This window comes from Cryptotermes secundus, unplaced genomic scaffold, assembly GCF_002891405.2.
Source record: "Cryptotermes secundus unplaced genomic scaffold, Csec_1.0 scaffold1044, whole genome shotgun sequence".
NCBI lineage: Eukaryota > Metazoa > Arthropoda > Insecta > Blattodea > Kalotermitidae > Cryptotermes > Cryptotermes secundus.
In genome coordinates this window covers 1,065,218-1,089,962 of record NW_019738363.1, presented here as the reverse complement: position 1 = coordinate 1,089,962, position 24,745 = coordinate 1,065,218, and the positions used below count along the sequence as shown (strand labels likewise).

General features: G+C 41.9%; 2 protein-coding genes across 2 annotated transcripts in view; one reads left to right on the top strand and one right to left on the bottom strand.

The window, feature by feature from the left end:
- LOC111870974 (complexin) overlaps positions 1-19,104 on the bottom strand; it is a 765,449-nt gene extending 746,345 nt beyond the window's left edge. Inside the window, exon 1 of the mRNA XM_023863668.2 lies at positions 18,933-19,104. The gene's annotated coding sequence lies outside the window, so the exon portion shown is untranslated. The remainder of the gene's footprint in view (positions 1-18,932) is intronic.
- The window catches only part of LOC111870973 (protein Skeletor, isoforms D/E), a 101,304-nt gene that overhangs the window by 71,358 nt on the left and 5,201 nt on the right, over positions 1-24,745 (top strand). Inside the window, exons 7-13 of the mRNA XM_023863665.1 lie at positions 829-928; positions 8,850-9,034; positions 11,159-11,354; positions 12,364-12,678; positions 13,447-13,640; positions 15,127-15,354; positions 22,368-22,803. Coding sequence (XP_023719433.1) covers positions 829-928; positions 8,850-9,034; positions 11,159-11,354; positions 12,364-12,678; positions 13,447-13,640; positions 15,127-15,354; positions 22,368-22,803 — 1,654 coding nt within the window. The remainder of the gene's footprint in view (positions 1-828; positions 929-8,849; positions 9,035-11,158; positions 11,355-12,363; positions 12,679-13,446; positions 13,641-15,126; positions 15,355-22,367; positions 22,804-24,745) is intronic.

The window sequence follows — 24,745 nt, the reverse complement described above, 5'->3', positions numbered from 1 at the left end:
GAAGATGCGAAAGCTCCTGGGAGGATCTTAGGACTAAGGAGTAGGTAACGAATTATGTTAAGTCGCTAAGGAAACTGGAGTTTTTTTTTTGGAAGAAAAGTCCAACGTTTGGGAACAAACTAAGTTTGAAAATGAGGGCTAAACTATAATAATATTTTTCATGAGATGTGCAATATGAAGAAGGAATTGAAAGCTGCCGTTAATTTTGCGGAATGGAACCTTTAATGTCACAAAGATAGGTAGGTACATTCTAATTAACTGCATTAAATATTAAGAGAAATGTTATTACATAAGTAGTGTGATAAGCTATAGATAAATTAGTTTAAACCCTCTAAGCACTAATTTCTTTTAAATAACATATAAGAATTCAGTTCCTGTCTCACGGGGAACGTATTGCATTTATGTTATATAGAACAATTGGTTAATGTAGTATAGTGAAACAGTCTCTAAGGATTACATGAAACCATTGGGTACAATCAGTGGGTAAGAACCTGAGTCTTTGAATGTTAAGGCAAGTGATACATATAGTAAACAAACTGAAACTAATTAAGGATTTTACAAAACCATTATTTATCTACTTGATATCTTTCAAGTTTATTTGTGTTTTATTTTCATAAATATTTGATATTTTATCACTTTATTAAAATTTGATTCTGCAATTGTTCTCTGAATTTTGTAGTTGGAATTTATTGATTATTACCAAATTATTAATTTTCTTTCTCATTAAGTTCGCAAACATCACACATTCGTTCATATACGCTCAAGTACGCATGCGTGATATACGTATGGGCTCTGCAGAAACCTAAGCCCGTGTTCTTTGGTACACAGTCGAAGCTGAACTGCGAGGTACTGTGGGACGAGCTTGCGTTTGAGGTGCGCTGGGCCGTGGCAGGAGACAGCGTGGTCATGCAGCTCGTCAGTAAACTCGGTAAGTTACCGCAGGGCAGCCAACTCAACTCGACGCTTCTAATTATTCTGTTTTCCAATACACATATTTATAGCTTTCATTTTCCGTTATGTCGCTTCCATGAAGAATAAACGTAAAACTAACCCCGATATCCAGGCCGCGCCATAGCTCAAGCGGTTAGTCGCTGGCTTCCCACCGCGGCGGCCCGGGTTCGTTCCCGGGTCAGGTTAAGTGGGATTTGTGGTGGACAAAGTGGCGCTGGGGCTGGTTTTCTCCGAGTACTTCGGTTTCCCCTGCCAATCTTCATTCCACCAAATTCTCCATTATCATAATCACCCGGGGCAGGCTACAATAGGCAAATCAGTGGCATCCGTGCCGAGTAAACCCAGTTGGACTCCACCCCCCACTAAGCGAATTAAAAAAAAAAAAAAGATGTTCACAGCCCCGAAAGATGTCACCAATAAACGACGTTTCAGTTGATATTACAGCGATGCCAATCACTATAATGGCATCGATCTTTACCGATAAGAAATATCTATAGACTGCTTTTGACATTATTATTATTATTATTATTATTATTATTATTATTATTATTATTATTATGCATATTCTATCAAGCTTTCTCTTCAGAACTTCACTTGTTAGTTCACAGGGTGCATATTTACTGGAATGATTTCAGAATATCCCTGAAGTTCTATAATGCATAACAGCGGATTCATGCAAGCGTTATATGCTGGAGCTGTAGCTATACGTGATAACTGTCAAATTATTTTTCAGTTGAATTTCCACGGGCATTCCACTATTATTTTCATGTGAATTAATAGATAGTCTGCAGAAGGAGAACACGAATGCCTGCGCGTTTATGTACAAATACATATTCCCAGAAAGAGAATACAAAGAAGGCATGAGGGGCGGTAGTATCCGTTCATCACATGTTTTACCTCCGATACCAATCAATGAATTACAATCAAGCTTGATACTACAGATCAGCACAGAAATTTGTCGGATGAATTAAAAATGTGTGCATAAGCCAGTTCTCATTACCTTATTATGTACAGCAGCTCTACTTGTGATGAATATTTAGGAAAATTTAAGGACAATCATTTCTCACCATATATCCCTCATATCTCTAGCACAATTAGCGCAATAATAATAATAATAATAATAATCTATTGGCGCTACAGTCCATGATGAACCTTGGCTTATATTTTACAGTTTATGAAACATATAGAGATAAACGGTAGAATTTCTTGAAGAAAGTCGTCTTCTGGATTTAGACGCCGTGTATTCTTCGTTTTGGCCGATGTTTCGGAGGAACGAATCGCCTCCATCTTCAGAGCATATAGTTATATAGCTACTGCTCTCTGCATTCCAAGCCATTCAACTGCTCTGAAGATGGAGGCGATACGTTCCTCCGAAACGTCGGCCAAAACGAAGAATACACAGCGTCTAAACCCAGAAGACGACTTTCTTCATAGTCATCGCCGTGAAAACCTCAAAACTTACATAGGTAGAACTTCTTGTTTGGGGGATCTGCTCGCCGCAAGTTCGCTAGCTACACAGGACAACACAAACACAGAATGAACGTAGACAAATATACACGCTTTGAGTGGGATTCGAACCCACGACACCAGCGTTTGGGCGGGCAAAAGCAGTTCACGCCTTGGACCGCGCGACCACTGTAATGCTAATGACATTTCCCATTATTTATGCCTGTTTTTCTTAAAATATATTTTCATATACTCCTGCTCAAATTTATATTCTTTACGGTTATGGCGCCGCACAGTAATTGGTTTATGAGTTAAACGGTTGCCAAGCAACGAAAAGTAGGCGGATATAGGTCGCTTATACACTAAAATCAATTATGGACACCTATCGGCCAGACCGAAGCAGAAATGTTTAACAGTGTACGAACTGTATAGGACGCATAAGAAACGGGATCATCTATGAAACGCGTTTAACAAATATGTGACTTCCACCGGAGCGTGTATTAATATTCTTTAAGGAACTCTGCAATGTAAAAAGCAAACCTGGTGGAAGGAAGGCAGACGACTGGGTGAATGCTCATCGCCCACGTCGTAAGAAACATGATGAAACCCGGGCGTTAAGTTCCTTTCTCTTTTTAACGGGCATTAGATAGGACCGTAACACCGTGAGAAATAGTTAAGACACACCACCTATACATATTATGTAACAATCACACATTTCCGGTAGTAACTGAAACACAGGGGTGCCAACCTAATATGAAGCTGACAGATCGCGTATAAGGTACGCACAGTAAACCGCTAACTGAAAGAGTACATATACGGCTGTCAGTTAAAATCAGTGCATTTATATTCAAATTTCGAGACTGGTGTTGGATTTTCATTCAGCTGTTTATCGAGGAGTCACTGAAGTGGATCATGAATAGTAATTATTATGTACGTGAAAGTTAAATTTGTCCCTGTGCTCAACTATGCCATGAAGGCGTATGGGGGAGTTTATATATAGATTCACATTTTCTAGACCTCGGCACTAGTTGGAGGTGAGTGGGTCAGCTTCAGGCCCCTGCCGCTTTACCCCCAGGGAAGGAACCCCCGGTACCCATTGGATAGGAGGCTGGGTGGACCCCAGAGCCGGTCTGGACGATTTGGAGAAGTGAAAATTCTTGACCCTACCGGGACACGAACTCGGACCCTTCAGTCGTCCTGCCCGTAGCCAGTCTCTATACCGACAGTGTACGTACTGGAAATAAAGATAATTCTTTAAAATACATGTACATCTTCAGCTGAAGGCCTTATTCGTTGCTTCAGACTGCGCAGTTTTATAGATTTCTCTTCCTAGCGAACCAAAATGAAACATAAGAATACATCATCTGTTCCAATTTAATGCGAGCTGAATATGAAAAACCCCCCGGTAATTTAAAAATTAGAGTGAAATTATAAAAAGCTAACAGGTCCGTCCAGTGTGACTGGTGAATATTTTTCTTATTTCAATTCTTTATGCCCTTACATGTTTCGGTCTTTAGAGACCATCATCAGAGGGACATCAATACTGTTTGGAAACCACTACTACAATATATGTTCTGGGAGTTAAAGTATACATATAATGTTAATAATATACGATTGGATATAAAATCTAAAGTTTTTACAACTACAGCGGCTGTCTTAATATATTACAATTTTTGTAATTGGTTTGTTAAGATTTTGTTAGAATTTATAAACCAATCAAATTCAAATTGAAATGAACTAATGTTATGACGCAAGCTGGGCAACACNCTTTTTCTTCAACCCTGAAGATGGGGGCGATACGTTCCTCCGAAACGTCGGTTAACACCACATATACACGGTGCCAAATCCCAGAAGACTGCATTCTTCAGAAACTAAATTGTCTGTATTGTTTACATTAAATTACTCTCCCCCCCCAGAAACAAACTAAACTCTACGAAGGCTTAGATGACACCCAGTCACTTTTGGGGAAATGATCTGCAGTGTGATCTTCATATTCCGGTAAACACTGCGCCCCCGGCAACTTGTGATAGCCCGTTACTTCCAGAGGAAGTTCACGATGAAGATAAGGGCACTGATTGTGCAAACGTAAACAAAATGCTCATGGTAACGAGCTTGAAAACCCTTTTCAAGAACCTCTTCATCACAGGGATAAGTGCAGATTACACTGCTGTCGGGTGCATGGCTTAATAACAAGAAATAAACAACCGTATCTCTCTGCTATTGGCCGTTCGATGATCGTTACCAGCAGCTGTACGCACGGCCTGCATCTGACAATCAGCTGCATGTTTCTTGACTGATCCTGTTATTTGACGATGCTATTTCAGGCACGTAACTCACGCAGTGTGTGATGCATATTAATTGCATATTTATGTGTGGCTTATTCACTGATGTTATGTATCGCCGGAATATACAAAACTATAGTTTTGCCTGTGGTTCTGTATAGGTGTGACACTTGGTCTCTGATATTAAGGGATGAACGTAGACTGAGGGTGTTTGAGAACAAGGTTCTGAGGAGAATATTTGGACTGAAGAGAGACGAAGTGACAGGAGGTTGGAGAAAACTGCGTAATGAGGAGCTTCATAACTTGTACGCTTCTCCAAAGAATGATCAAGTCAAGGAGGATGACGTGGGCAGGACATGTAGGAGGAATGGGAGAGAATAGGAATGGAGATAGAATATTGGTGGGAAAACCAGAAGGAAAGAGACAACTGGGAAAGCCAAAGCGTAGGTGGGTGGACAATATAAAAATGAATCGTAGAGAGATAGGATGGGATGGTATGGATTGAATTGATCTGGCTTAGGATAGGGACCAGTGGAGGGTCCTTGTGAACACGGTAATGAACCTTCGGGTTCAATCAAATTTTGGTAAATTCTTGAGTAGCTGCAGAATTGGCCGCTCCTCAAGAGCGCTCAGCTCCATGAGTAAGTAAGTTACTATCCCACTATGCGGAAGAGACTTAGGAATTTCACCAAATGTCTCTGTGAGTATATTTGTCCTTTGTGACAAGTATCGATCCTGAGACTTCCTGGACACAAAGCACGCGGTGTTAACCATTTGACCACAGTTTCGGTACATAATACTAAAATTAGAACTAACTCAGAGAGTAACAGTTTGAAGTTAGAAGTGTTTTGCTACTGGAGCAATCTTGTACTTGTATAGGAATCGCTGAAGTATGAAAGTATCCACACGAATTCACGCGACGGTGAAATAGATGCTTTGGTCTCTAAGCAGCCGTGACGCGGCGTGTGATAGACTGCGTTTCCTGAGTCATGAATCACATTTCTTTCGGATGAGCAAGCGTATACCTTCAAGAATATTAAACTGTCAAATGTCAAGCCAAAGAACTGACATTTAAATCCTGTCTTTAGAACACTCTTGCAGTCACCGGTTGTTTGATTCCTTTCTCTCATCAACGCAATTTCCTCCGTAGGTCAATCACCGACTTTCTCTTTAACTTGTCTATTGCCATTCCCAAAACATCATCAATTTTTGTCCGTTTTTCTTATAAAAAATTGACCTTATTCTGTGGCGAGTTCCATAATCTGCACTCTACACATAATACCGTGGGCACGCGGTAGTGTAGTTGGTTGATGCACTATGCTACAACACGGAAGGTCGCAGGTTCGATTCCCAATGAGGTAACTGCATTTTTTCAAGACCTACCATTGACTTCGTGAAAAAACGCGGTTGTTACCCATTTATTGCACTATCCCCACATTTCTGGGAGAGACGGTGAAAATTCGCAAAAATAATTGCCACTATAGTGAAATTAATATTCAAAGAATCGAGCCTGGATCATCCGATATCAAACAGAACATACTAACTACTCAGCCACGCTCGGAGGGAAGGATGGCGTTTAATTCGTTTTATGACAAGAAACTGCTAGAATATTTTCATTTTCTTTCTATATAGGGGGAGGGAAGGCATCTGAGTTAGGCACCATCTGTCTAATTCCCTGTGGAGGAGTAATTTGTCTGCTGTTACCTAATCGGCTCTATACAAACGGAGAGACGCGTATTATTTATATGCGCTGATACGGTCTCTCAATACTTTCATTAGCAGATCTCCCGAGAGACGCAGCCAGCTCTCAGCTCTCGTCACTTGCGCTGTCTCTTGCATCTATGTAACACTCGACTTGAATAAGAATGATTACAAACAATAAAACGCTTGCTGATGCCATCTAGTAACAAAGTTACGAGTTAATCACATTAAATTCTACGATGTCTAGTGACAGAAACAATAATCAAGTCGACGTTGTGTTCCACGTTTAGATTTTTACAATACAGTGAGTTTCTGTAGTTTGTGCTAAAAAAATTAGATTTCTATCGCTTTTCAGAAGAAAAATTGTATAGATTTATTAAAATATTAATTCTAAGTGTTACTGACTTTCTGCTATTCTAGACAAAAGAGAGAGAAATATACTATTCTGGAAAAAACATAAAAAGAAACTACAGTGCAGTCTCTCTCGTGACATTAAAAACATTTGCGCACGATAAATGCGACAGATGAGACATGTAGCATGCCTTGAGGTGAGAAATATACGGAACACTTTAGTCGGAAACCCCAATACTGCGGCATATTTGCTCCATGCACGGACTGGGAGCCAGAGAAACAGCAGTTGATAAGCATTACACGCACGCAACAATAGAACAACGGGGTTAGGCAACCCGTTTCTAAGTAACGGCTCGGTAAACACGCATCAAAAAGTAGAAGCTGTTTTCTATGTGGTCCTCGTCGCGGCCGTTGCTATGCAATGGAGATATTTATGGGTAGAATACAGGATAATATTAAAATGTATCTTGGAAAAGTACGTTGCGAATTTGTACATAAGATTTAGTTGACTCAGAAAAGAATCCAGCTGCTGATTTTAACATGGTAATGAACCTTCTGTTTCCGTAAGAGCTAAGGATTTTTTGACCATGTGAGAAACCACAAGCCCTAAAAAAATAAAAACCTCCTGATCATAGACTTAAAAAGAATTTGTCGTTTTGAGTGTGCGTGTAGGCGATAGCTTCATTCATTCCATGAGGAGAACCTTCAACTGACAGCATGCAAACAATATTAATATTTCTACATCTCGTTTTGAGCCATTGTGTTCCGGAAAACAATTGAAACATGTGTCGCGCTCGTGTCAGATGCATCCATAATAACAGTGACGTAACGTTCAAATGTTCATTTTGCCGCGCCGTGAAGTGCAAATGTTAGTGACCTCTCGACATATTATGACCTTAATGCAACTTTCTCCTCGCTAAGAGGATCCACTAAATTACAATGTATATTGTTCAGCAATTATCTGTTGCATACGGAAGTCAGCGAATCCTGCATGACGCCAGTGTTGCCAATCTCGATGTAAAAGACCCAAATGAGTATAAGAAAAAGAGACCCCCTAAAATATAATCGACGACCCCTTCCTTGCAAGCACTGTTCCTCATCATTCATAATTAAGTTGGCACACAGCGTGTCCATGGGCATCTCAGCCCACATGCCTACTACTTGTTATGATCGATTTATTTATTCGTGGATGACTTAATAAGATTCTCAACTGGTTATGCTGTAGAGAGAGACTGGAGACTCAAGGAGCTGAGCCCTTCTGGAGGAGCCGCCAATTCTGCAGCTACTCAAGAATTTCCCAGCATTTTATGGAACCCGAATGTTCATTACCGTGTTCACAAGTGCCCTCGACTGGTCCCTATCCTGAGCCAGATCAATTCAATCCATACCATCCCATGCTATCTCTCTACGATTCGTTTTTATATTGCCCACCCACCTACCTTTTGGCTTTCCCAGTGGTCTCTTTCCTTCTGGTTTTCCCACCAATATTCTATATGCGTTCCTATTCTCTCCCATTCGTGCTACATGCCCAGCCCACCTCATCCTCCCTGACTTGATCATTCTTTGGAGAAGAGTACAAGTTATGAACCTCCCCATTACACAGTTTTCTCCAACCTCCTGTCACTTCATCTCTGTTCGGTCCAAATATCCTCCTCAGCACCCTGTTCTCAAACACCGTCAGTCTATGTTCCTCCCTTAAGTTCTGGTAGGGTAATTATGAACGCTAACTGGACCAGTTAGTCTCAATGTACACGAAGAATCAGTCAATAAGAGCCGAGTTAACATTTTCACCCCTTACTAGGCATCCAGTTTCTGCGGCAGATGTGTAACACAGGTTGCCTGAAAAAAGAAAGGCTATTTAAAAAGCTACGCCATAATGACACCGTGGATTCGTGAGTGTTGTCGTTAGTTAGTGACGTAAACAAATACGTCAGCATTGGAGAGTTATTAGATTCTATTTTCAGCATATTTCCGGTATTGGTACGCCTATGGAAAATTCAGACACAGTCGGGACTTTTGTTCCGTGAGGTTGCCTGCAAGACGAATGACATACCATGACTCGTAGAGTAATCAGACTTTGAATAGCTGGACCTGACAATCACAAGTGTTCTGTTTCAGAGGATGGAGAGTACATGTCGTTTGGTTTGTCCGGTGATGACGCTCGCAGTAAGATGATCGGTGGTGATGTCGTTGTGGCGTGGGTGGACAAGACTACGCTTAAAGGATACGCTGATGACTACTTCCTGGATTCGAAGTCACAGTGCGCCGGCACCAGAGGCAGCTGCCCCGACGAAAGGCTCAGGGTAACCTGTTCTTTGTTACCCTCTTATATGTTATGAATCGGATAAATCGTTACGAAACACCTGCTACTTTTTAACCCATATAGCAGTCTATTTGGTATCAACGGGAATGAATTTTCCTGCCATCTACTGACAATTCGAACAAACTGCTTGTAAATCACCTCCAAAAAACTATACGCTAGAGTGATACATAAAGGATATACCCTCAACTGTTCGTGAAGCACCCCTTTCATGTGTTACAATTTCCGGAACTCGGGCGATACAATATCTTGGCAGTTATCTGATAAAATTTGTGCTGTGAAAAAAACTGCAGTATTGGAAATTGCAGATACTAACAAATAACTGCGGTAGAAGAACTCGAAATTTCAACACCGCTAATGCCCAAAGCCGACCATCTCACACGATCATGATTTACTTCGATCCAAGGCCGCGCCATAGCTCAAGCGGTTAGTCGCTGGCTTCCCACCACGGCGGCCCGGGTTCGATCAAGTTGGTTTCGTGGTGGACAAAGTGGCGCTGGGGCAGGTTTTCTCCGAGTACTTCGGTTTCCCCTGCCAATCTTCATTCCACACAATTGCTCCACAATCACCCTCACCTATCATCTGGGACTGGTACAATAGGCCAGAAATGGCTGCAGTACAAGAAATTTAGTCCCAACCTACTAGCAATAAAAAAAAAACATCCATCCACCTCCCGTCCTCAAAAACTATATCTGTAATATCTATATTAATGTTATCGCCCCATCTCCTTCTCAGTCTTCCTAATATACCCTTCCGCATCTAAATACTGCATATATTCCTTACGTCTGCCATCATCATGTGCCCAGGCCACATTAGCCTCCTTAATTTCAGCATCATAATAATAAGCTATCTGTATAAATCATGCAGTACCTCGTTATGTAAGATCCTAAGTTCCTCACTCACTTACTTTATCCTTTTTAAGTCTGAATATTTTCTTGGGCATTTTGTTTAAAAAGAAGTCACATTCTTCCTTCGAAGCAATTAAACTATATTCTTTTAATTTATAATCCTAATGGGTCATACGCATTGCTATAAACTTAATTACTTACATACTCACCCTTTGTTTCTACGTTCCTCTAAGAACCCTGGCTCCCAATCATGTCTATCATTTGCCTCTTGCTTCAATTTCTCTAGACCGCCTGTGTGGTCTAGCGATCAGAGTTCCGGGCTATAGATCCTGCGGTCCGGGTTCGATTCCCAAATTTTCTGAGAAGTAGTGAGTCTCGAACGGGGTCCGCTCAGCCTCGTGAGGAGCGCTGACCACGCGACACCCTCTATCCTCTAAAGTTGGCACTAACTTTGCCGACAAGCTGCGGTCGCTCGGTCGATATAGTTCGTTTGCGGACTGTAGACCACGGAGTTTGTTTTCCATTTCTCTACCTTTCCTTATTTGCCACCGGAATCGATCTTTAAGTTTCTTCCTTCGTATGATTTTGACTCACGACAAATCCTTCAACGTGGCGGACAAGGAGTTGTCAGGTCCTCCTCTCTGACCTGTGTATCATGGACGACCCTACCATGAGCGTATACTTCCGGAAGTGTAGCTTTGCAGATGATCAGGGTATGCAAACTTCCCCTCCATGTTAAGGTAGCAGCCCTGCAGGCACAGCTACAAACAACTGAAAGTGCATACACGTATATTTGCGTAAGCTTTCCAAAAAGTATTGCTTCATTTCCCCCCGGCAGTAGATAATCTAGGTAGCTGATACAGAGTCGTTATATAAACGAAGAAATAACCAAAGAACGTGTCAGATTTGTGTAATATTTGAGGTTCCCAAAGCGGTAACTATTGAGAATATCATATTCTGTGGTGTGGCACCGTACAGTCTAGTATAAGTTCACCAAACGTTCAGACAGAAGTATGCCTCCTTTTATTGGGCCAAACGGTAAACCGAGGAAGCAAGCAAAGAGAATCAGCATGTCACCCACTCTACTTGCTGCTTTGCTTTCGTGCTTCCTTGGCTTACTCTTTGACCCAGAAGATAAGGCAGTAGGTTTCTCTGTGGCATCATATCGCAGAAGTCTCTATTCTTCATGAGAGGTTTACTGGGGTTGGAATAAGGTTCATTTCGGCTCGATTCCCAGCCATGTGTTTTCATGTTGACAGGAGAACACGGGAAACGTGCGGTTGCTGAACGCCGCAATGGTGAACGGCTATTCCATCGTGACGTACCAGCGACCACTGAAGGCACAGGACGAGCTGGATATCGATATTGTTCCGAACAGCACCCAGCCCATCATCTGGGCGATTGGGCCTCTCAATTCCAGGAATGAAGTTTCTTACCACAGCCTCGCGAATAAGAGTACGTTAACAGATTATCCTTCTCTCCTTTACAGAGTTCGACTTCAATATCCTCCTGAATATAATGATTGCCTCAGTTCTTAAACGTCGAATTCAATAACATAGAATACATTTTTACACATCAGTTGTAAGTAATTAATTGAACTGTACAGGAAAACAAATAATTTTAATAAATTGCGACTTTTTTGGTGAAGCTTCTAGCAGAATACCTCAACACAATTCACTGTACAAGCTCATGGATATTCAATAAATTTCTTCGGCAGATACGAAGAGCGCGCATATCTACGGTAATGAATCCTTTGGTAACATAAACACTTAACATAACAATTCACCGCTTTGTATCATCCCGAGCTTCTTACCATTCGAACATCTGCTTCAATGACGTTCCTTTTAACATCTTCCATCTCATTCTGGAGGTTACAAGTGGCCCGCTTACCAAGATGTTTTCTCCACGAAATTTCTGTACACATTTCTTGCTTCCCTTATCCAATTTACATGCATATCGCATGGTAACTATTTTATCGACCACGTGTCAAATATGATTCTACGCATGGTAATCACAAATGCATTGACACCGAAATATTCTCAATTTTTCTTCGTCTCTCCTGAGTCCAAATATTTTATTTTCAGATGCTTGCAAGTTATGTCCCTTTCCTCAAATTAAACAAAGGTGAAAACATCTGGGCCGAGCACGGTGTCCGAGCGGTCTAGGGCATGAATTGTCTTCGCTCGCTCGAACGCTTGGATCGTGGGTTCAAATTCCACTTAACGCACAGATGTCACTGTGTCTCCTGTGTCTAGGTAGCAGCTCTGAATGGGCTGATCACCCGTCCAGGGAGTTCTACGGTCTCTGTAAAAAAGATTACGAAACCGAAGAGTACGCCAGGGCCCAACAAAGGGCTGTAAAGCCATTGATGATTGAATGAAAAGCTTCTGGGTGAAGGCATTCACATTAACAACCCATAAGATCCCTAATCTATTTTTAATGATGGACGGATTATAATTTACAGGAGATGTGCTACTGAATTTTGGACGAGCACCCAAATGGAACTGCCCCATCCCTGAGACTGACTCTACCCCCGCTGCTGCCGCGGCACGTCCGTCATCCGAGCATCAGGCGCCTGAACAGCAACTGCGTTCATCCGCAGAGCCCACAGCCCGGAACAGGACCCGCACCACATACAGCGCACAGGCCACACCAGCCCCGGCCCCCAAGACCGATGCGTGGGAAATACCAGCCATCCAGTGCTATGAGCCGGAGGATGGCATCTTCTATGCGCAAATGGGCCCCACGGGGGGCAAGCACGGGTACCCGGCCATCACAGGTTCGTGACACATACGGCTGAACTTCACTCCGTTTCTCATAAGGAAAGGGAGGAACGTTATAGTACCGATATTCAAAAGGCCGACTGACTGAGTGAAGGATTCACTCACTGACAAACCGAACTACTGCTGACTTACTGGACGTCCGACTCACCCACTGACAGACCGAATGACACTGACCGACTCACAGACTGACGACACTACCGACACCTAACCACGCCAACTACTGACAGACGGACCGAATCTCGGATTTACTGACTTACCAATGGACTAACCGAAAACCTGATGATTTGACTTTTCGACTAAGGGACGAAGAAGCCACGTCATTATCATCATTTATAAAGCATTCTTACTGTCACGCGATTTAACCTGAACTGGAGGGATGGAATAACAGAAAACTAAATAACAATTGCATCTCTTGGCCGCGAATCTGACCACATATCTCGGTAACTCTGACCAAACGGTCTGCAACTGAGTGCAGTAAATTTGCCTGCGTTCACTACTACTACTACTACAGGGCTGAGCACAATTTCACTCCTGTTTCCACGCATTGTAAACCATTTTTACATGCATATAGGCACATCTGAGTACATAAAAAGCATCAGTATACGTACACCCACGTAGCAGTACGTTGGTGTACCGCGGCACATCGGTTGCGAACCTCTGCATAATCTTTTTCGAAGTAGACCTTGTCAGCATCTATTCTGCACACTCCTGCATTCTGTGGGCAATTCTACAGAACTACTTACACGATACGCCTACACTTGCAGGTCACGTGGGTTGGGGTATCTCCTGGTACATTAACGGTCTTTTGATACCCGAGATCAACGTAGTACGCGGGAAGACCTACACTTTCGTGGTCGAGGGAGGACTCGACCCTGAGACCCCTGCAAGATACCATCCATTCTACATTACAGACGACCCCGTAGGAGGCTACGAACACAAGACTCCGGAAGAAAGAACGGTAAGTTTCGTTTTCAGGCGGAGAAAGAAGCTGCATGTTGTCTACTGTCCGCGATTCAGCTGATGTATGTTTTTTTGGAACGTGGCTGTCCTCTTCAGATGGCCGATTTTCACTGATCAGTATGTTTATTATGTCACGGTTGAGATTAAACCCGGAACCTTTCGAATGTCTCACTAAACTTTTATGCTAGGTACTAGAACACCAGGTTCCAGATCAACCGTTCCCACTAATTAAACTAATCCAATGGAACTGTGTACTAAAAGAAGCTAGTCCAAACAAACTTCAGCATTGTGTGGAGCCCGAAGAATTTTTACAAAACTTCACTTAAGTATAATATTAAAACAAGTCTTAACGTGGCCTAATCCATTGTCAATGTGTGACGGTCAGAATAAGACACAAAGCTGGATTCTAGTGACAATAATGGCAACTTTCTGTTTCACAAAAAAAAAAGACGAAATTTATTGGCCAGGTGAATAACTACCGAGGCACTGTGCTACAAGCCGGAAGGTCGCGTGTTCGATTCCCGATGAGGTCACTGGATTTTTCAATTTACCTAATCGTTCCAGCCGAACTATGGACCTGGGGTCGATTCAGTCTGTAACAGAAATTAGTACCAGGAATCTTCCTAGGGGTAAGGACAGCCGGCTGACAACCTCACCGCCATCTGTGAGCCGACTGTCTAGAAAATATGGCAGCCTTTACGGCCTGTTAGAGGGACAGCTTTACCTATTAGGTGAATAACCAACAATGTCGAAGGAAGATCCTATACCTTGGAGTTATTTAGTTAGCTTGTTTGTTTGTTTGTTTGTTTGTTTGATAATCAACTAGTTCATCAGTTGGTTCATTACTTAATAAGATTATCGTAAATTTGTCTAACTCTGAATTGTTTCAGAAGGTCGGGAAAACAGCCCTGAGTTTCAACATACATACATACATACATACCTATACAACAAAATCATATCATTTAGAAGACAAAAATTATACAGTACATACATTCGTCACAGGAGTTTAGTACACTATTTATTAGACGTAACTGTGAACGGAGAAGTTCCTGGAGGTAGCCCTAGGGCCACTGGGGCTGTAGTGCCAAGGAAAAAAATTTGACCTAACTGATCTTTCTAATAAATTACTCCTTCAACTTGCACATGTGCTGGAAATTTTACATATAGTACTTTTTTTGTTAGAAACACAGCCCTCCCGAAGTTGGCCCTGCTTCCGTTATCATCTGAAAAATATTAAACCTCCAACGGTCCATCAGATGGAGCTAATCTCTTTCGCGGGATTACTTCCAGCTAACGAACCAAACAATCTGTGTTATATTTCTACCTGATGAAGGAAGCAGAGACAACTTCAAAACTGTTGCCTTCTTAACCAAAAACGAGACGATGGAAAATGTCCAACAACTGTACTTCCCTTGAATAACACACCATCATCACAGACCTCTTTGTCAACTGACTCGTATGTACACGTGACATTGGTTTTGCAGGCTGTTCGGATTTTTGCCGGAGCGCGGCAGAATCGTCGTGGTGACGTGTACCCCACCGGGACTGGAAGGCTCTGCAACTGGAAATCTGACCCCAATCAGCCTCCTGCAGACGAATTCGCATCCTTTGGTGCCTACCAGAGAACCTTGACGCTGGAATGTGACCAGGGAGAGCCGGGAATCGTGCAGTGGACGCCAGATAAGAACACACCAGACACTGTGTACTACCAGGTGCGACAACTTGCTTCGAAAGCTGTACTTCTGATATGACTCGCGGAGCATACAAAATTGCACTTTGGAAAGAAACTCTAATGCTGAACGGCTCAGTCGGGATGAAAGTTATGTAGAACATGGCTCAGTACGCTTACATGAGGATTTCAGTTCGTTTGATTCGTTATATGGGAAATGTTTTCAGTTGAGTGTTAAAACACGGATCCCTCATGTACTACACTGTTTGGTTAAAACAAATTTCCTCAGAAACTGCCATAATTTTCGTCACGCGCAAGAATAAAATCCCTCTTAACACAGTTTATTTCATCGGGGTTGTCATTTTATTGTAGCCGAAGTACTATAGTTGCACTTGTATTACAGCAAAAAAAAAAAAAAAAGTAAGTAAAGCTATCCCTGTACCAGGCCGTGGAGGCGTATAGGGTTGTGAGATATCGAGGTTCCCACATTTTCTAGACAATCTGCTCATCGATGGCGGTAAGGTTGTCAGCCCTACGTGCCGGCCGCCCTTTACCCCCAAGGATATTCCAGGTACTCATTTCTGTTAGAGGTTGAGTCGACCCCAGGGCCATAGTGCGGCTGGGAGGATTAGGCCAATTGAAAAGAATACAATGATCTCATCGGAACTTGAACCCGCGACCTTCCGGCTTGTAGTATAGTGCCTCAATCAACTACAGCGCCTTCTAAACTAAAACTAAACTCCGTGACTTAAGACCGCAAGCGAACTATACCGATTGAGCGACCGCCGCTTGTCGGCGTAGAGCCAACTTTGGCAGATAGAGTGTGTCGTGTGATCAGCGCAACGAATCCCCACAGCTCCTCAATTATCCTCAAGAGGCTGAGTGGACCCCGTTCCAGACCCACTACATCTCAGAAAATCTGGTAGCGATGGGAATCGAACCCGGACCTCTGGATCTGTAGCCAGAAACTCTGACCAACAGACCAAAGAGACGGTCTTACAGAGCCTTCTATTATACTCGAATACATTAGTATATACTGGGGCCGTCTCGGCGATAGACCTCCTCCAAATCCTCGTCGAGCTGTTGCGTCCCTCCTCCCACACTGTAACACCCATGTTACTGGCAACAGCCCTCGCTCCAGACAAACACCTGGGGCTTAATGAAAAAGGATACAAGGGATCAGAGGGGAATACAACAGTCTGCAGAAAGGAAGTAACCTTGAGAGTCGCCACGGCTGCAGATCGCGCATCGAGTTACGCGTGTCCACTCCCGTTCCTTTTCTTCGAACGGAGTTGCAAACATGGACGAGCCCACATGGTCAAGCGATGTGCAGAGAGGTGAAGCAGAGCAAGTAGTGTGTGAACCCCATCATATTACTGCTTGTCTTCGTGTTCTCCCCTCCTGCGCCACCATACAACATCACTTTAAGGGTCCTCCGTATAATAACAGATACACTTGGGGCTTGTACCAGACAGTTGTATGCATATGCCTGGGTTAGATGTTCTACTTTTACGACACGGACAGTGCATCGAACAATTCCGCTGAAGCTGTAACACCTCAATTATATTTTGGCGGTAACAATCTATACTGACTGAGGTTTCTCATAATTTGCTGTAGTTAAATGCCGGTATACTGTCTACAATTGGGCCACGACCACTTCCTACTCCATCCCTTCCATTTCAACAATCATCATCCTACCATTCGACGCTACATAGTCTGATATACTAACAGCGGCTTTAAGTAGATAAATGTAAACAAGAGAAGGGAATGTCTTTAAAACACCGTCCTTGAGAAACACTTGATCACACGCACATTGGCTTCTAAAATACAGTCTGTTACTACACAAATTCTGAAGTTTATAGTGTCGCAAAAAATCACACGTTACCGGAAGTCATGTAATAATTAGCACCACTACTTCGTAATCGGGGGCACGCGATAACGTAGTTGCTTGAGGCACAATGATACAAGCCAGAAGGTCGCGGGATCGAATTCCGATAAGATCATTAGAGTTTTCAATTGACCTAATCCTTCCAGCCGCACTTTGGTCCTGGGGTTGACTTTGCCTCTAACAGAAATGAGTACCAGGAATCTTCCTGGGGGTAAAGAGCGGCCAGCGCTTAAGTCTGACAACCTCACCGTCATCTGTGAGCCGATTGTCTAGAAGATGTGGGAGCCTCGACCTCTCACACCCCTATGGGCCTCCACGGCCTGATACAGGGGCAGCTTCACCAAGCCTTTACTTCGTAATCGGCAAGTCCCGGGTTAGAATCTCAACTGTTATATGCCATGGGGATCTGAGGTTCTCTCGGCAGTAAACATGAAGATATGGCCGCGCCATAGCTCAAGCGGTTAGTCGCTGGCTTCCCATCGCGGCGGCCCGGGTTCGATCCCGGGTCTGGTCAAGTGGGATTTGTGGTGTACAAAGTGGCGCTGGGGCAGGTTTTCTCCGAGTACTTCGGTTTCCCCTGCCAATCTTCATTCCACCAACTTCTCCACAATCACCCTCACCTATCATCTGGGGCTGGTAATAATAGGCCAGAAGTGGCCTCAGTACAAGGGACTTAGTCCCAATCCACTAGCAATAAAAAAAAACATGAAGACTGATGCTTTTTGTGGTGTGACAACGTGCAATTTGGTAGATAATATCAACTTTTCGGAGGAACCCGCAGCTTTCATCTTCTACCCTGAAGATGGAATCCCTCCAGGCAAAATGCCGAGATAGTACTTTAAATTAGGCCACTATCAGTTGTTTCTACAACCTCTCCAGCTCAATAATTATTCACTATCGTCGAATCATTCGATGCTATGCTTCCTGAGTTACTGATAGTGTGTTAAGTAAACTACAAATAAATACTACCATATCCACGTGTTATTAAGAAGGGCTCCTACCTCCCTTCAAACGTGTGGAACAGGCATGGCTTTGGCAAGACCATTTCACATATCGAAGGCAAACCCATATTTACTGGAACTGGAAATCGGGGTAGAAACAGATGGACATCGTCTACTTCCAGAAAGACCGTGCCATAGCCCAGGCGGTTAGTCGCCGGTTTCCCACCGCGGCGGCCTGGGTTCGAGCCCAGGTCATGTGGGATTTATGGTGACAGAGTGACCCTTGGGCAGGTTTTCTCCGAATACTTCGGCTTCCCCTGCTAATTCTCATTCCACCGACTGCTCCACACTTATCATCATAACTCATCTGGAGCTGGTGCACGTGGCCAAATAGTGGGTGACCAAATGGACTGCCTCACCCCACCCAACGAATTTAAAAAAGAAAATACTTCCACAAAACTTCATTTAGCGAATCAGTTTCCATTAAGTCGTAACTGTCGTTCTCAACAGTGACGTATGTAGGAACGAACTGCCAAAGTTTCCCATTGGACATTTATTCTAGTCTGGGGTGACTATCGTATGTCTAAAACATCTCTGATGTTGCTTACAGCTGCATATCATTAGAATATTAATATATTCTATTTTCAACATGCGATGGAAACCAGAATCGCCATACCAGAGATCTCGTTGAGCAAGCACGACTTCCCCTCTGCATGGCTGCCTACTCGAACATGTTTTCGTGATAGTTTATCTAGGTATGAAAAGTAATTTCCACTCCTCACATTTACTTACCTATAATTCAGCTGCAGAATTACGGAAACTCACCGTTGACCTCCCATCTTCAAAGGTTACAGCACATCACAAACACACATCACTAAACTTTTAGTTACTAAAACTTTTTTTCACTCCGCGTAAACCTTAAAAACTACCATTCATCTAAAACCGAACTGTAACAAAACAGTGATAACGGCAGTCACCACTAGATGCCAGGTGTTGCTATGTCGTATTCGCAGACAGTATCGCGCCACTCCTATCAGCTAATGACGCTTGCAGCAGTAGTACCACACAACTCCATTTGAATGCACTGGACACTATTATTTATTTTTCTCCGTTACAGATTTAGAGAGGTTAAATTTATTTCCGTAGAATGCAGCGTTACCCCCGAAACAAATAAGATAATCATGTTTTAGTTTCAAATACAATACTCACGAACATAAGATTCGGAAATCGGTTGATCTATCGTCTTCAATAAAGAAAAATAATTTAGAAAAGTATGAAAGTTGGCACTAACTTCGCCGACAAGCGGCGGTCGCTCGGTCGGTGTAGTCCGGTCTTACGGAATCAAGGCACGGAGTTTTGTTTTTATGACTGATGTACTCAACCACTTTTCAGAATATAACATTAGATTATAATGAACCTTTGAATTGATTTAACTTAACGAGGGGTTGTATCCTGTCTTTAAGGAATGTAGGCATTTCGCGCTTATGTTAAGTAGGTCCCTTATCAACACGGCATGCCGCGTCCTGAGGTTGCAGATGGGGTAGACGGCCTCCAGAAATAGTGGATAGCTGCGAATATATTGAATAAACAGTGGAAGACAGCTGACAAGGGGTGGTCCTCCAGATTGGGGGTTGGGCATGGGGCCAACAACGCCTTACCTTAAATAACTTGTTACGAAATGTCAGAAAGGGCCTCTGACTTGGGCAGGTAAGGAGCAGTATGGGATTGAAATCTGAAATAGGTTCGCAGCTATGGAAAACTTAGACACTCAGGTGGATATTAATAGAGCTTGGGAAACTATTGGAGAGAATATAAACATTTCTTCCAAAGAGAGTCTAAGTTATTATGAACTCAAGGTTCGACAAAGGATCCTCAAAATTATTAGATCAAAAGAAACAAGCCAAATTGCAGTGATTACAGGATCCAAGTGAAATAAATGGTGATAACCTGAACAATATAAGACATTATGCCAGCATAAAAAGAGGGAACATCTGAAAGAGAATATTGGTGAGCTTGCAACAAACTGTAGGAGCAAGAACATCAGAGACATGTATAGAGGAATAAATTAATTTAATAGGGGTTACCAACCTAGAAGTAACCTAGTGAAGGATGAGAAATGTGATCTGCTTGCAGATTTCCACATTTTGAACACGTAGAAGAACTACTTTTCTGTTAGTCAGTAAAGCTGAGCCATTAGTACCTGATCATAGTCCTTTTGGGTTTTAAATTGCTGTTGCAACGTTGAAAAAGTATAAATTGCCAGGTGAAACTGTTTCATGCAGGAGGTGAAACAATATGAAGTCCATAAACTGATTAGTTTTATTTGGAGTAAGGAAGAATTGCCTGATCAGTGGAAGAAGTCGGTTATTGTACCAATTTAAATGAAGGACAATAAAACTGACTGTAGTAATATCACTGTTATCAACTCCACACAAAATTGTATCCAGTATACTTCTCATAAGGTCATGTCCACATGCAGATGAAATTATTGGGAATCATCAGTGTGGGTTTTGACATAACAGATCAACTAAGGATCATATTTTTTACATTTGTCAAATACTGGAGAAAAAATTGGAGTAAGATGAGACAGTACATCAGCTATTCATACACTTAAGAAGGCCTATGATTCAGTTAAGAGGAAGTATTGTACAATATTGTCATAGAATTTGGGGTACCCATGAAATTACTTAGGAAGATTAAAATGTGTTTAAATGAAACCTGTAACAAAGTCCATATACATAAACATTTATCTGATAAGTTTCTAATCCAGAATGGTCTAAAATAAGAAGAGGTTTTATCACCATTGCTTTTAAACTTTTCTTTATAACATGCCATTAGAAAAGTCCAGGAAAACCAGGTGGGACTGAAATTAAACAGGACACATCAGCTGTTGGTCTATGCCAATGATGTGAATCTACTGGGTGATAATATAGATACCATAAAGAAAAACACACAAACTTTAATTGGTGCTAGTCAGGAGGTTCGTCTAGAAGTAAACACAGAGAACATTAAATGTATGTTGCTGTCTCATCACCAGAATACAGGGTAAAATCATGACATAATGATATCTAACAGATCCATTAAAAATGTTGCACAGTTAAAATATTTTGGAATGACAGTAACAGTTCCAAGTTTGATAGAGGAAATTAAGAGGAGACTGAATTCGGGTAATGCTCGCAACAGTTCAGTCCAGAACATTTTATCTTCCATTTGCTGTCCAGAAATATAAAAATTAGAATATATGAAACTATAATATTTCCTGTGGTTCTGTCTGGGTGTGAAACCCCAACATTTAGGGAGGAACAAAGCCTGAGTATGTTTCAGGACAAGGGGCTGAAGTTACAGGAAATGAGAGAAAACTGTATAATGAGGATGTTCGTAATTTGTACTCTTCATCAAGTATAATTAAAATGACCAGCTCAAGGAGGATGAGATGGGCAGGGCATGTAGTGCAAATGCAGGTGAAGATGAATGCATATAGGATATTAATGGCAAAGCCAGGAGGAAAGAGACCACCACTAGGATGACCAAGACGTAGATGAGTGGATAATATTAAAATGGATCGTAGAGTGATAGAATGAGGTGGCACTGACTGGATTGATCTGGCTTAGGATAGGGACCAGTGGAAGGCTCTTGTAAACACGGTAATGAACCTTTGGGTTCCATAAAATGTTGGCAAATTCTTGAATAGCCGAACAACTTGCAGCTTCTCAAGAAGGGCTCAGCTCCATGGAATTACTTAGTTATTTCACCCATTTATTTAAGTTTTAATGGCACAAGCAGTGAAAGCATAGATTCTCGCCTTCTGGGTTTGTGACACTCTGCTGTCTCACAGGGGCTTGCAAACGTTTTCAAAGAACATTGATTGGCGCTGACTAGAGTACATGGCATCATAACCCAGATTACAATCTAAATTTTCGCTGCAGTAAATGATCAAAGCTTCTTTCTTTCTTTCTTCCTCTTCATCCTCCTCCTCCCCTTCCAGGAAATTTTCATGTTTTGCAACCCAATCCGAAATTCATTAGTTAAATTACTATGTGAGACTAATATACTGATTAAAGATACTAGCGTGAGGAAGAAGTGTGGGCATAAAATAATCTGTTAGAAATCTCATATGATCAAATGATATGTATGTACAGAGTGAATTATTGAGTTTATTACCTCAACCAATCTTTCCCAGTGGAAAAAAAAAACTGTAACACATAATTTCCTTTCATTCTGTACTAGTGCTTTACACATCGCTATCTGGGATGGAAGATCAATGTGTTAGACACCTGCGATGCAACACCAGCTGCCAGCAACCCAATCCCTCTTCGCGTGCCAGCAAGTGAGGAAGATTTAGAGGACAGTGAAGACGACGATGAAGAAGGGGAGTTACAGTCCAGACCAAGCATTCAGGTTTCAACTCGAGTCAAGCCAAATGGTGTGTATTTCAACATGAAGGACAACTTTTCGAAACAGACAGAGCACAAGTACATCCCGCTGAAGGAGTTCGCTAATCGTCCATCTGACACTCAGCATAACTTCCACCAGGACTTTCCTTTCTTGTACGAGCCCATCACAACAACTAGATCTGTTGTACTGGATGAAGGGAATATCAGAAATGCGTTACTGCCACCTCCAGTTTTGCTGAAAGACCCAACATACAGTACACAATACACTGGTGAGTCATTTTGAGGTCAGAATAACATTTGTAATATTCATGTCTGTCAGTAGTCCATCTGCTATCTCCAGCTACTTGTGATTAAATCTGGGGTTCGGATTATGCGCCAATTTTATTTTGGTACTCCTTTGCCCAAAGGGTATGCATAAATGTATGCATAAAGCCAGGTTTATTTCCCGTAGTTATTCCATGATTAAGTTCCACATCAATATTGTTATCACAGGTGATTATGGACCCAAGATACTGAAATTTACTTACTTTTTCTTTTTGTTGTCTATTATAACATGCTTCTCTTTAGTTTTATTATTGGCTACTTTGATAAATTTAGTTTTCTCTTGATTAATGGTTAACTCCATTTGTAGTGCTGCTTTCTTCAGCTATACTTATGCTTCTTTGACTGTTCTTTCACATCTACCAATAATATCATCATCAGCATATGCTAATATCTGTAGAGATTTATTGAGTATGCTACCTCTTATATCCAGACTGGTCTCTCTTATAACCTTCTTTAGTGCTAGATTAAACAAAAGGCACAAGGCATCTCCGTCCTTTCTTAGTCTCAAAGGATTCAGTTATTCCATTAAAAGTTTTAACTCTGCATCTTAGTTTTAAGAGTAAGCTCCACTAGGGACCTGAAATTCCTCCATAGCCTTGAAGAGCTCAGCTCTATCAATGCTGTCATATGCAGCTTTAAAATCTACAAACATATAGTACATGTTAACTCCATAGTCTTTCTTATTTTGTAGTAATTGTCTGACTGAATGCAGATGGTCTGAAGTGCACTTTCTAGGCCTGAACCCACACTGATAATTTCCAATAATTGTCTCTATAATGGGTTGTACTCGTAGTCTTTGAAATAGTATAACTGAGAATGCTTTCATTTCATTTCACTTAATTTATTCACCTTCCATAAATCCTGTTGAGAGTACATTCTCATGCAGATGTGGAGATCGTCCTTGTTACAGTTTATATGCTGTGTTCAGCAAAGAAATACCACGATTGTTTTCACGCATCATTCAATCTTTTTTGTAGATAGGGCATAGTAACCCTTCTTCCCACTGACTGGGAAATATTTCCTTTTCCACATCTTTTCAGTGAACTTCCATAGTCTATGTATAAGATTCATTTCATGTATGTTTAAAAGTCCAGCATTCACTCTGTCTGGTCCTGAAGCTCTGTTATTTTTTAATTTTAAAACTGCAATATTCACCTCCTCCAAGGTAGGTAATGGTATTTCTTTAGCTTCATCAGTAGATGGTACTGCCCAGTGTGGGGGCATTTCCAACTTATCCTCTCTCATATCATGCAGATTCTGAAAATACTCCGTCCATCTGTTCAGGATATCAGCTTTATCTGAGAGAATGTCATCATCTCTACTCCTGCAACTCGATGGCTTAGCCTGGAAACCGTCCCTTGTTCTATTCACTTGCTTGTAGAGCTTCCAACTGTCATTTTTAGTATCACATTTACGTAGCCATTTAAGCCTTCTCTTCCTTCTTATGGATCCTTTTTTCTTTCCTTCTCACATCACAGTATTCCTCTCCTGCTGCTCTAGTAAATTTCCTCTGAAGCATACTCTGGTATTTCCTATTGTTCTTCACTGTCACTTGTTCACACTCTTGGTCAAACCATCCCTTCCTAAAGTCCCTTTTTACTTTGCCAATACTTTCCTCTACTGCTGTTTTAGCTTACCTTTCTACTCATTCTAGAATTCTAGAATTTATGAGCAGGAAGACAATATGGGTATGCACGTAGAGCTGTATTCTCATCTCAGAGTAGTAGAGTAAGGAATATGGTATAAAATACGACATACATCTCAACATTCGAACATGAAATATATGAAATAAGGGTTTAATCCCTGAACTGAGATAACACTCTTCAGTGGAACCAAATCATTTACAAAGAGGGCAGCTAGTTCTCCATGAATGTGTCTGTAGATTAC